At 42.6% G+C, this 12,357-nt stretch overlaps 1 protein-coding gene across 1 annotated transcript in view; it reads right to left on the bottom strand.

Annotated features, from left to right (window-relative positions):
* The window catches only part of rybpb (RING1 and YY1 binding protein b), a 15,760-nt gene extending 14,848 nt beyond the window's left edge, over positions 1-912 (bottom strand). Inside the window, exons 1-2 of the mRNA XM_035662046.1 lie at positions 763-912; positions 39-164 (exon numbers count right to left, since the gene is read on the bottom strand). Of these exons, the coding sequence (XP_035517939.1) occupies positions 39-164; positions 763-788 (152 nt within the window). The 5' untranslated portion in view covers positions 789-912. The remainder of the gene's footprint in view (positions 1-38; positions 165-762) is intronic.
* Between the last annotated feature and the right edge of the window lie 11,445 nt (positions 913-12,357).

Below are 12,357 nucleotides of genomic sequence, written 5' to 3'. Positions count from 1 at the left end.
AGAGAGAGAGAGAGAAAAGAGAGGGATCGCTACGTTACCTTGTGGATGTGCCCTTCCTCACATCGCAGATGCTGCATTTGAAAGCCTCGGCGGTGTTCCTGTAGGTGCAGACGCTACAGTCCCAGTACCCGTCATCAGCGGTCTGTTTGGCTTGTCTTTTTGGCCTTACAAATTAGACAAATGTTAAGGTCAAGTTAGTTTTTTGAAATCACACCAACACATTTCATGAATTAACAAGAAAGGAGATTGTGACAAACATAACACGCTGTGTAATACACAAGCTACTTGGTACAGCACAAATCATGGTGGTGTTGTCATTAATATTGGGTTCGAGTCCCGGCAAGTACAGCTTCTTGGCTGATAAATCCCCACAGTGGCGAAGCTCCACACCGTCCGATTGTATCGCCAGCTAGGCTAGCAGGCAGGCAAGCATTGCTAAAAATTTTCGGCACCGAAGCTTAGCATGTCGGCTAACAAAACCAATATCAAACAATGTCCATTTCGACATTGACTCTCCAAAAGGCTTCATCGAGGCGGAAGAGCGTTTCAGGGAATGCCAGGCGTATCCTCTGAAAAATTTCCCTTTGTCTGTTAAGTGACTGGGTTATAGGGAGCGAGAAGCCGCCATAGTGACTGCACTAGCTAGCTGTGGCATACCAACTGAAAAAGGGAGAAACGATCCCTGTGTGAGGAAGACGCATCCAAATATCGAGCCCAAAACGCACAAAACAACCATAAATCGACAGCGGGTGGTCGCATTACCTGGTAGGGCTCTTTTTGTCGCCCATGGTGAAGAATAGTCCTCGGAAATAAGAAGAAAAAGGGGCCTCCTTTAATTGCCAGTGAGTGTAGTGGGGTCCAGATAGAGCCGCTGCTGAAGCTGTTGGCAGACAGGCTCCACTCAGCGCTGGCTCGAGGCACGGCACAGACTGACTGCACTACACCACGTGACCGCCATCCGGCCAATCAGAGCGCCACTCGGTTTAAAAGTCTGGATGGATATTTAGAAGCTATTTTAATAACTACTAGAGATATTTGACAGACCTCACCTCAACCCACGCACATAACATACATTCACACAAATGACACTGCTGCAATATCGATAGCACTCCAAATGATTTTAATGCAGCAAATGGAGGTGGGATTTTTGGAAAACAAAGTGCTTTGCAGGATAGAAGAAGAAAAAAAGAGCAAAAGGGAGCGATAGACAAATAGCAATAGCAATTAAATGAAGGAAACACGGAAAAGTAATTGAAAAGAAACACATTAGTAAGGGGTTGTAAAACGTATTAATATGTCATTATGTCTAAAACAAAATCCTGTTACAAGTGCAGCCAGCACAAGGTCTTACGACAGGAGGAGTTCTGATAACAAAAAAGGGGTCTGCTGATAACCACAGGCAGCATTCATGCTCATTTATGATTAATAATGACACTATCATTAATTATAATACTGTTACAGGTGTATTCATGATGGACCAACAAAAGCCAGGAGTTATTTGTACACCAGCATCACAGGAGGAATCATACATACTTACACATACACTTGTTGAGCTTCTCCCAGCATGCATTGAAGCAAAAAAAGGGAACATCTCTGGACAATTAAAGAGTCTATGTCCTCACGGACACATTTGCAATCACTTGCACACATATGGGCAATTTAGAGTTTCAGGTTCACCAGGACTGAGGCGAAGTCCGAGTACCTGGAGGAAAACCAGTGAACATGCAAACTTCATACAAAACACCAAGGCTATGATTTAAACACATACTCCCTTTAGTACACTGTGGATAATTTGCAATGCCTCCTACACTTTAACTCCATAAAAGAAAGGTTTTCACTTACAGTAATGTGACACGCTTTTAATTTGTTCTGTATAAAGTTTTACAGAAAAGTTTTTTTTTTGCATGGAGGATCATATCACCAGAATATTTTTAGTCTTTCAGTGTGAATAGTCATATTCAAAAACATCACCTATTAGACACATAGTTTTCTGGAACATCAGGTTGAATGGGGAAGATACAGCCTTACTGGACACATTGTCCTCCTCCGTTTACTGAAATAAACATTCAAGGCCCTAACGAGACACAGAAGCCCTCCATTCATCCAGTATTTGCTAGAGAAACTTTTAATCGCCCCCTTCAACCTTCCTGGCTCTGGCAGGCTGCGTCATGGAATGTGTTGGAGCAAGGACTGCAGCCTCCGCTCTGCCCAGGACAAGGCTCTCCGTGGGGGAGACCAAGAGTGAATCATGTAGGCTCATTAGCTGCTCTCCACGGTTCCAGGTCCTATTGTGAATCCCTCGCTTCTTCTGTTCAGAGCGAGAATCCATGCCTCCACATAAGTCTGCCATCCACCAAGTGATTACCTCTGCTTAGCTCATAGCACGCCGCACTAATTGAGCTTCATCACGGTGGCCTACTGATAACTACAATTCAGTCAAAACAACATTAAGCCCTGCCTCACCGGTTCTGTAACGAGTTCCTGGGAAAACCATGCGTGTTTTTTTTGTTTTAACTTGCAAATCATGCAGCACTCACATAGAGTGGAGTGAGTGGAGCTTCTCTGTATTCATGGGTAGGATGAGTCCTTGCAGCTACAAATGCTTTTTTGTATTTTTAGACACCACGATATCTGTGCAGACTGATTAATTCACTGTTACAACGGGGATGAAAAACATGTTAAAGGAGGCATTATTAAACAACAGCTAGCATAAAGGTGAGAGAGGTGCACCTGTGGGGCAAAATCTTCCCTCCCTCGTCAGCTACACCCTTGAGCAAGGCGCTTACATTACTCGCAGACGATTTCACAAAACTAACAGTTAGTGCTCATTTATTATTTATGAGAGGTGAGTAGCCAAGTTTGAACAGCGTGATACTAAGGTGGTGAAACAAATCAGGGGTGAGATACACTGAAAGAACTTTGAATAATTTCATACGATGCGAAGGAGGATGACATTCATGCTAATCAAATTGTGCAAAACTGTGAAAAATGTCATTCTAGTAGTCTCAAGTGAGAGTCCCTGTCAGATTGTTGGTTTACCTACAACACAAAGCTGCTCAGACTAAATCTGACTGCATCCATTGTCTCAAACAGCACTTTGTTTGAAGCGTGCAGCAGCCTTGAATTCCAATAACTCCAGAGGACTGCTCAGTGTCTGACAGTAGAAGATTGAGGTTGTACTGCTCCTAGGCATGAATGTGTAAAAACTGAGTAATGTCTAGTGTTTGGAGAAATCACCTATCTCTGCAGCAGCCAATATGCCCATCAAACCTCATCATCACAATGTGACACCATGTACACAGACATGTTGTCCAGTGTGTGCATTGTTGTTCTGAACAGCCACACTCGAAGGTTGGAGCGAAAAATAAATGGATAACAGACTTTTTCACAGCAGCCATTTTGACATGAAATAGTAGGGTAGACACAGCCGTTACCAAGGAGTCTAAGCTTCCATTCTTAGGTTCCTGAATGGAACGGAACCATGACAAGTCTATGGTACACACTTCTCCTGGAAGATATTCTTGGCATTGCAATCAATTGTTCACATATTAACTTCACAATATCTAACTTCAGATCAGAAAATATACATAAAATAAACGTTCCTAGTCGTAGTCAGTCTGCACGTAAAATCACCAATATTCATTTCTCTGTTTTGTAGTGAGCATTCTGTGAGTCACGTTCAGTCCACCCCTGCGCAGTAGAAAAAGTGAGCTCCCCCGAAAGCCATTGTATAGTTTGCACACTGCCTAAAGGTTTCTGTATGCTTGAACACAACCAGCAGTCTAAATGGACACAGGATGCACAAGGTAGCCATCACACGTAGACACGTAGTTCAAAGCAAGTATACCTCTGGCCTTACTTACCTATTTCAATATAAGGAAAGGGAATGGAGCAGCGACTTTCCAAAGCTATTTGACCATCCAATAAGTGGCCTTATGTGCCCATACTGTAGAAAAGCAAGAATTTAAAAAACATTGGCATTGGACATTAATTTTTTCTTTGACTGATTGTAATCCAGGGCTTTGCAGAATGTGTAAGTATAGGATTACCATAGTAACATATGAACAAGTTTCAAGAACAAAAAGAGGAAACAATATGCCAGGGAATTCAGTTATAAAATAGAAAAATAATGACTTATTTATTTAAGGAGTAGGATTAGGGTTAAGATGAATGTCGCCCATGATGGAATGGTAGGGAGAAACAAATGAAAGTCAAGCCGTCTTTTTACTTGCAAATATAATATGATGTCAGCAAGTACTTTCTGTGCAGTGATCATAGCACATTTAAACTGAGGGATTAAACTGTTCAGCAGGATCAAATTCTCATAGATGAATCTCTTTCAGACTTTAGGATAAAAACAAATGAAATTTCCAAAAGGAACCTATTCAAAGCTCAAGCAGTAAAATACAAGAAACTTGAGAATGTGGCAATTAAGCTTTGTGCCGGATAAATCTGTTCAACATCTTATGCACGAGTCCTCTTCTTGCCTCTAGCACTTCAGTTCGTATTGAGCATCCAACATTTGACCTGAATCTCAAAACTCCTCTGCAATTTTACCAGAAGAGCCCACTCTGTAATTTCAATATGCCACTGAATCATTTATGTGGGCACACAAAAAGATGCTGTGCCACGTATCTGCCTGGTGAGCACAACCACCCAGGAAAGGAGGCAAGAAATCAGTTTCTCAGAATCTCTGTCCGGGCCATTTCGCTCTGTTTACTCTTTCCTTGAAAACATTCAGAAACTGAGGAGTGGAGATAAGATGGAGAGAGCGAGGCAGAAGTGGGAGAATTGGCTGCTAAAAAGGCAGCGGGACAGTTAGACTGAAGGCACATCCTCTCTCTCTCTCTGTCTCTGTTCTGGCACTGATCCATATGGACAGAGGAGAAAAGTGACTTATGATTAATCATCTCTCACAGAATTCCCAAATAACGTTCCCCAATCGAAACGCCTCACATGCCAGAAGAGAAAACACAGAGCTTATAAATAAGATTTAAAATGATTTAAAGCCCTTTGCCTGTCTGAATCCCAATTTTTATTTGACTTTTGTTCAGAATAAGCCTCCCATGGTTTCTTCCTTCTATGCCTACTAATTACACAGTTTTTTGTCCTCAGTGATGCTGCCTTTGTCATTAAGAGGACGAGTCATCTTTCAGTTTTGTCGTGACGACACCCACACTGCTGTTGCGTCTTTCCTGCTTCCACTCTTACCATGTTTAGACCTTTTGACCTTCCACCCGCAGATGATGCCCATGTGACTCTGCCTCTTCTGTCTCTCTGTATCTCACCACATTTATCAGAATTAACAGAGCAGCTTCGCCTCTCTTTTTGTAGATTTATTGCTTTTACCCAGACCTGCCGTCTGGTTTCAAAGAGCCCCGTTGCAATGTTAAACAAATTTGCTCTCCTAACAGGCACATAACAGCCCTCCAACTGCTCTCTCAGTGCTCTTCACTGTGATGTTTGCGTTTCAACTACGGCTTTCATGGATTTCCAATAAAAAAAAAAAGTATAGTAGAAGAACCTCTCCAACAACTTATGGACAAGTGCGGTGAACAGGCACACTCAAGAGAAGTTGTTCATTTAAGTCCAAAAGCAAAAACTTTAATGTGACAGCAAATGATGATAAATGAGGTGGTATAAACTGATGATAGATTTCTTTACAAAATTAATTTCCAGTCCTTTTTGTGGACTCTCTCATACATACCCATGCACACACACACTCTGCCTCCCTCTCACAAACATTTCTCCCACTATTTCTCTCCCTTTCTCACACTCACAGCGCCACAGCCATCTTCATTTCCATGTCCATGGCTGCGCTGAGTGGCCTAATGTGTCTGTGCATGTTTTTGTGTGTGTTTATGCGTGCTGATTGTCCAGTGGTCAAGCCCCGGCGGAGCTGTGTGGGATGTGTGGAAGCGTCAAGGGTGGATTCGAAAAGAGGGGGAGGGCGGTTGAGGACACTGTTTCCTTCAGCGGTGGAATGTCTTCATGCGTGTTCCTGTTTGGAGAGGCTGCTCACAGCTCCCAGAAGTTGGCAGGAAACCACATGCTGCTTACACTGGGGCCGATAAGGAGGAGGAGGCGAGAGGAGAGAGGAGGGAGGAGGAGAAGAAGTGGGGTTGTGGTGGGAAGGGAGGGAGGAAGGGAGGGAGGGATGGGTGCTTTAGCAAACCTTCAGGAAGGTAGATTATCCCACGAAATGCTGGCAGAGCTTCAGCCTTTGTGCATGCCTCTGTGTGTGCGTGTGTGTATGTGCATGTGTGTGTGTTGAGAAGAGAATGAGGGTGTGTGACAAAAAAGCAGCTCCTTCAGCTCTCTCAGCAGCGGAGAGTTTCAATGAATCCGGGGCAGCCTCCACAAAAGGCTGCAGAACAAAAGGCCTGCAAGCTGAGAATGTGCAGCGTAGAGGCTCGGCCCAATCTCACGCTTTGTTAACTCTCAAACATAACACTGAATAAAGACTAAGACAATCACGCCTCACTTGTCAATTACCTGCCTGTTGATTACAAATCTGACAACACCTCAGACTGCAGGAGTCGTACATGACTTCCTGTAGTGCGCGCCGCATCTTTTTTTGTTGAAGCAAGTTTTACCGAATTATATCTGGCATTTAAGCAAAGATTAGTTTTTCGTCTGCAGATATAGCACATATATATATGTGTAAGACATATAAGTAGGATCAAGCAATATCAAGAATAAAATATTCAGAGGAGGAACTAAATAAAGTCTAGCCTCATGCTCTCTAGCTCATTTTGGCTCCTATCCAATGGCTAGTAGGATGATCGGTCAGTAGGGAAATAGTGAAATCTATTCTGTGCTAGTTAGAGAGCACAGAGCGGATTAAAATTATTCTTTTTCTGATAATAGTTTCAAAATATCATTCCTTTTTTTGTGTCCAAATTGTCCTGTGCCATGCTCAGAGCTAAAACACCAATACACAGAGTTCAGCTTCTTGACTCATTATGACTACACTACACTTTATTTCGCAGTTTATTACTGAGGATCAAGTGAGATAATGAGCATAATCTTCATAACAGTCAAGCATAAAGAGACGTGACAAATGAGGTTGAATAAAAGGGTTGTCGTGGGTCACCAATTTCCTTCTCGCAATGCTGCTTTCAAGAGAGTGGATGGACCAAGAGAAATGGCAGAGACACACAATTCAGTCCACTTTTGGATCATTCTTCTCTTGGTGTGTGAGCCCTTTTACCCCTTCAATACAATTGCATGGGCTGAGCCCTACATGTCCAACCACAGTACATAGTAATTCCCACAAGTGCACACATGCAATCCAGGGGATTATAAATCACAGGCACTTGGGAAAGGTTTCAGCTGACTACGGCTGGTGTTTATGGTTTTCTATGACTGAATCCAGCTGTTTGGAGCCGCACAATGCTCCGAGAGGCGCAGTCAATTTGGCAGATTAGCGTATTGACAGATGGTGCGCCATTCATCCTGCAATCAATATGTTTTATTTTAATCCCTTCAAATGTTTACTCAAGAATCTGGACCCAGAGCGCCTCTGTCCCCAGGCTCTGGGGGCTATTATACAGTATTTCCCCCCTCCCTCCCCCTTATTTTCTCTCCTGTTAGGAATGACTTTCTGACCATCCAACCAACACTCTCCCCTCAGAAAGTGCAATGGGATATGTTCCCTCCCTCCTCACTCAAGTAGGGCAGCCAAATCGAGCAATCAGACAAGACATCCATCACCATCCTGTGGGGTAGAGTAAATGACCTTGATGCAGTCTTCACACTCAATTTCAGATACCCTTGGGCTCCATTATGGGGAGATTTAAGCAGCGAGAGCACGGCCGGCCTTCACATTTGATTCTTATGATACTAGATGTGATGAGTGTGTGATGCAGCGCAGAGAAGGAGAGTAATATGGGAGGTACAGGGGAGAGGGGGGCTGAGACGGAGAGGGTGAGTCAGCAGGTGATGAAAGCACGGGAGAAAATTAAGATGGAGTAAGAGGGCTCCAGGAGATGAGGAGTGGAGATGGTTGAAAATATCTGGAAGAGCAAGCAGGTAGGATGTGGATAGAAGAGGATAGATTGCTTTTCAAGGACTTTTCTCACCCCCCTGAAACAGAGCTCTACCTCAGAAACCAACATTGCTCCAGGTAGAGCAGACACAATATAAGGGTCATTACAGACAGGAAAAAAAAGGTCTCAAGCGTGATCCATCACAGCGGCAGCACATGAGTGAATTTAAGCATCTGTGAATGTAAAAGCCACAGCGCTCTGAGTCTCTTTTCTCTCCACTAGCTGGTTGGAAGCCAGTCTATGAACGGGTAAGTACTCCCCCTCCCCCTCTCTTAAACTCTCTCCGCTGGCTGGTGGGAGGAAAAAAAAGTATGCACACATGAGCACTCACAAATGAAAACATGTTTGCACACCACACCACACACAGGAATTTGGTGCAAGACATCAGATGCGTTCTGTCAGAGCAACAAAAAAGTGACTCAACAAAAAAGGTCAGCGAGCAACCGTCAAATTTTGACGTAAAAGCGATTTGAACAATGGTTTTCTTTTATTTTCACTTTTCCCGTTTGAATGAGAGCGTGTTCTTCCTTCCTCTCCTACCAGTCAGGAGGAATAAGCCGCTTTAGCACAGCAGCAACGCGCGCCGCTCCCCTGGGAGTTCATTTGAGAAACACCACCTGTAGGTTTGAGTGGCATCATTAACAAAGGTCAGATGTGCTCACTGTGAAATTATACACACGTGAATTTCTCATTGACTTGTTAATACACCTGATTTCCTTGCCCAAGGTGACAGTTTGCCCTTTGCTGTCTTCCAGCGGGAGAGTTAGACAAGAGTGCGCCACGTGGGCGCCATGCATTTGATTTAATTAAGAGGCTGCTGATAACACTTGAGTTAAACAAGCATGTAAATAAAATCAACATCATTAACAAACCAAGCGGCAAAACAAATCAATACGGGATATGTGAGTGTTCAGTGGATTGTGGAACCTTAATCCCTGACTGAGGCTGCAAGGCTCTTATCTGTCCTTTAGGAATTGAAGAATTTAGGACCGTCAGTCACTATGCTTTGATGTTAAGCAAATAAGCTCTTTCTATTAAGTTTACAGTTAACATAGTATTACAATTTTATTGTAATTTTGTTCTAAGCCAAAAGGTCTAGTAACACAAATTAATTTTTTCTTTTTATCTGTTGATACAGGGGTCAACGTGGATGAACCAACCCAGATTTGCATGATATTAGCCAGCTAAAATGACCCTGATAACTTGCTAACAAACTCACAATGACATTGCTGACAGGTAAAATGTTTACTGTGTTCTCCAACTTTTTTTAGCATGCTAACATTTGTTCATTTGCACCAAATACGAAGACTATGGGAATGTCATTAATTTTGCAGGTATATAACAATAACCTAACCACATTTTACGACAATCTACTGAAAACCACAAATGTCAACCTTCTGGTGGAGCTGAAAGAGTGGTTATGAAATCACCAAAGTCATTTGGATTCATTCTCTGGGCAGTCTCAGAACCAACCGGCTATCGTCTGAAGACAATTTAGCCTCTGGGGGCAACTGCCAATGTTTTGGGGCTTCCTTTGGAGTCCAATTAGCAACTTGACACACAGGAATGACGACTTAACACTTTTTGGCTAATCCCTATAAACAGATATCTGTTCTTAAATGCAGATAGATTTTTAAAAAGCATATAAAAGCAAAAGCGTTGTCGTCGATACTATAGCTGATTTCGGCCAATGCGTTATCCGCCTCTGTTGCTCTCCACATGGACTGTCTACCTGCACACAACCAAAGCCCGCTCAAATGTGATTGGTCAAACATTACTACTACAATACTACAAAGAAAAACCAGAACACTTCTGATGACAAAATCTTGGTCCCTTGCCAACAAATTCTGCATTCATGTTTTTGGAGATTATTTCCTGAGTAACATCAATATCTGAACCAAATTTCATGGTAATCTATCTGATAGCTGTCAAGACTTAATAAAAAACAAAAAATGTCAAATTGGTGGGTACGATTTATCCTTTGTGAACCATGAATGTCTATACAGTACATCATGGCAATTCATCCAAAAGCTTTTCAGATATTATCATCTGGACCCAAGTAGTGGACTGACACACCAAAAAACCTACTGTACATTGCCAGATCATGCATTGAGCCATGCCACTATCTTTAGATTAGAAAAACAGGTTTATTTAATCAAATCAAGCTAACTCTGTTAACCACATTCAAAGAACAGAACCCAGGATTTCTGCAGCAGCTGCTCCTACTGATTTAATACAAGAGGAAAACACCAATAATCAATTCATGCATTTCTCATCACCAGAAAGGTCAAAGAGGCCCTTCCAGATACATCCTACATGTGCATCCCTCTAATGGTTCCACATAGCATGAATAATTTGCGGTCATAACATTGTGAGAAGGGCTGTCATGTGAGGAGAAACACACCATTAAGAGTCAAGCAGCTGTGTCAGATCAGACTTTTACACAGCCCGCTGCTTTGTCATGTCAGAGAAGGTTGCGGCTTGTCCTTGTCCACTCAAGCGAGTGTTTGCACAGTGGAAACAGGCCCAGGGCAGGTTATGTGTGCAGCACTCATCCATGTAACTGTAACATATAAAATACTGCACAGTGCTTCTACTTTTCTGCTTTGTGAGTAAGTGTTACATGTGGAGGCTCATGTGGCTGAGATGTAATCATGGTAACTCAGTGGAACGAGGACAGATGCAACTAGCGCTGTGTGTCATCGCAACCACGCTTGTGTTGATCACATGAAATATGACTCGTCCTGCAGATGACAGAGAGAGCACTGTCACAGGGGAGAAAAAATGCATAATTAGAAGACGTCATAACACAAGAAAAATATGGGGATCATCTGAGTCCACAATGTTTTACTAATAAGGGTTTAAGAATTTAAAAGTTTTGGAAATCTCCTAGCAACGAGGCTTAGGGCATCTAAGAGTTGGGGTTCAGGTCATGTTAGGGTTCATTAGGGTCAGGATTATAGTCTGTCCACTCAGGTTTCCTGGACGGGCAGGATGGCTGTCTTGTAAACTGATCCAGTCGAAGCACGACCAAATAAGAAGGCTCCATGTGTTACAACAGAAAAAGAGAGGCGTGTATCCACCTTTCTAAAATTGAACCTGATCAGGATCATACTGTAAAGGAAAAATAATGGGCTTGCAAACGAAATGATGCATGGCTTCCCTCAGTTCCCTCAATACAACGATCACATTGTTTCATGTGATCATGCAGCAATGTCATGTGATTGCATTTTTAGCCATGGCTCTAGGGATGGCAATGTTGGTCAGTTGGTCAGTCCACCACTTTGATCCAGACTAAAACATCTCAACAACTATTTGATCGAAGGAGCAGGCAGTTTAATGTAATGGTCAGAAATCCAGTGAGAGTGGGAACAATGCCATGCAGGGCTCTAGTTCATGGCTGACATTTTTGTTTTTTTGTCAATAACAATAATAAGCTTGGTATAACCATCCATGTTCCACTGAGGATTAATCCTAATGGCTTTGGTGATTGTATGACTTTCCATCTAGCACCACCACAAGGTTTGTGGTTTTTCGTGCAACGTCTTAACAAATTGGGGGCCACTCATTATGTGGTCCAACACTTTTACACAGACACACCTACACACACACACACACAAGTAGAGTGCAACAACCTGAAACTGAAACAACCCTGCGATATTGCAACAAAGTTTCAATTGCCTACCGAGACCCATCACTCCAAGGGAGAGTTCTGCCCTTTTTTGGGGGTATTATATGAAAGTAGGTGTTATACTATTTGTTATTTATTATTATTATTATACTGTTACGCACTGCTGGCCACGGATGCACAGTACCCTACTTGTAGCCCTCCACTAGTGGGGCTAGTTTGGAGGTTGTAAATCCGAAAGCATGTCAGTCAGTCCAGAGGGAAATACTCATAACATTGAAAAAATCCTTATTTGTGATTAAAATAATGGTTGTTGGCAATGTATTAGCGACCTCCACAGATGTATGATTTCACTGCTTTTTGAAACCCCTTCACATAGCCTAACTCTAACCCTGTTCCAAGTCTACAGATCCTCCAAATGTGTCATGTCTCACTAGACTCTTAGTAAGAACCAGCGAAGTAGCCTACATAGTTACAGTAAAGCTCACATGTCATTCTGACTCAACCTGTTCTCACTTGTTTTTAGTCAAAGAATGTAGTGTAGGCTACTCAAATTCAAACATGCATGTCCTCAATGAAAATCAACAGACAATATGGATATAAAGTCGGGCAAGGAAAACAAATTGAGAGGCTGGAGCAGTAGTCTGTTCACAGTGTGATTTTCATCATGATTTAATT

Source organism: Morone saxatilis, unplaced genomic scaffold, assembly GCF_004916995.1.
Source record: "Morone saxatilis isolate NCDOM2014 unplaced genomic scaffold, NCSU_SB_2.0 Contig18, whole genome shotgun sequence".
NCBI lineage: Eukaryota > Metazoa > Chordata > Actinopteri > Moronidae > Morone > Morone saxatilis.
The sequence above is the reverse complement of the archived record's forward strand: the minus strand, read 5'-3'. Positions and strand labels throughout refer to the sequence as shown.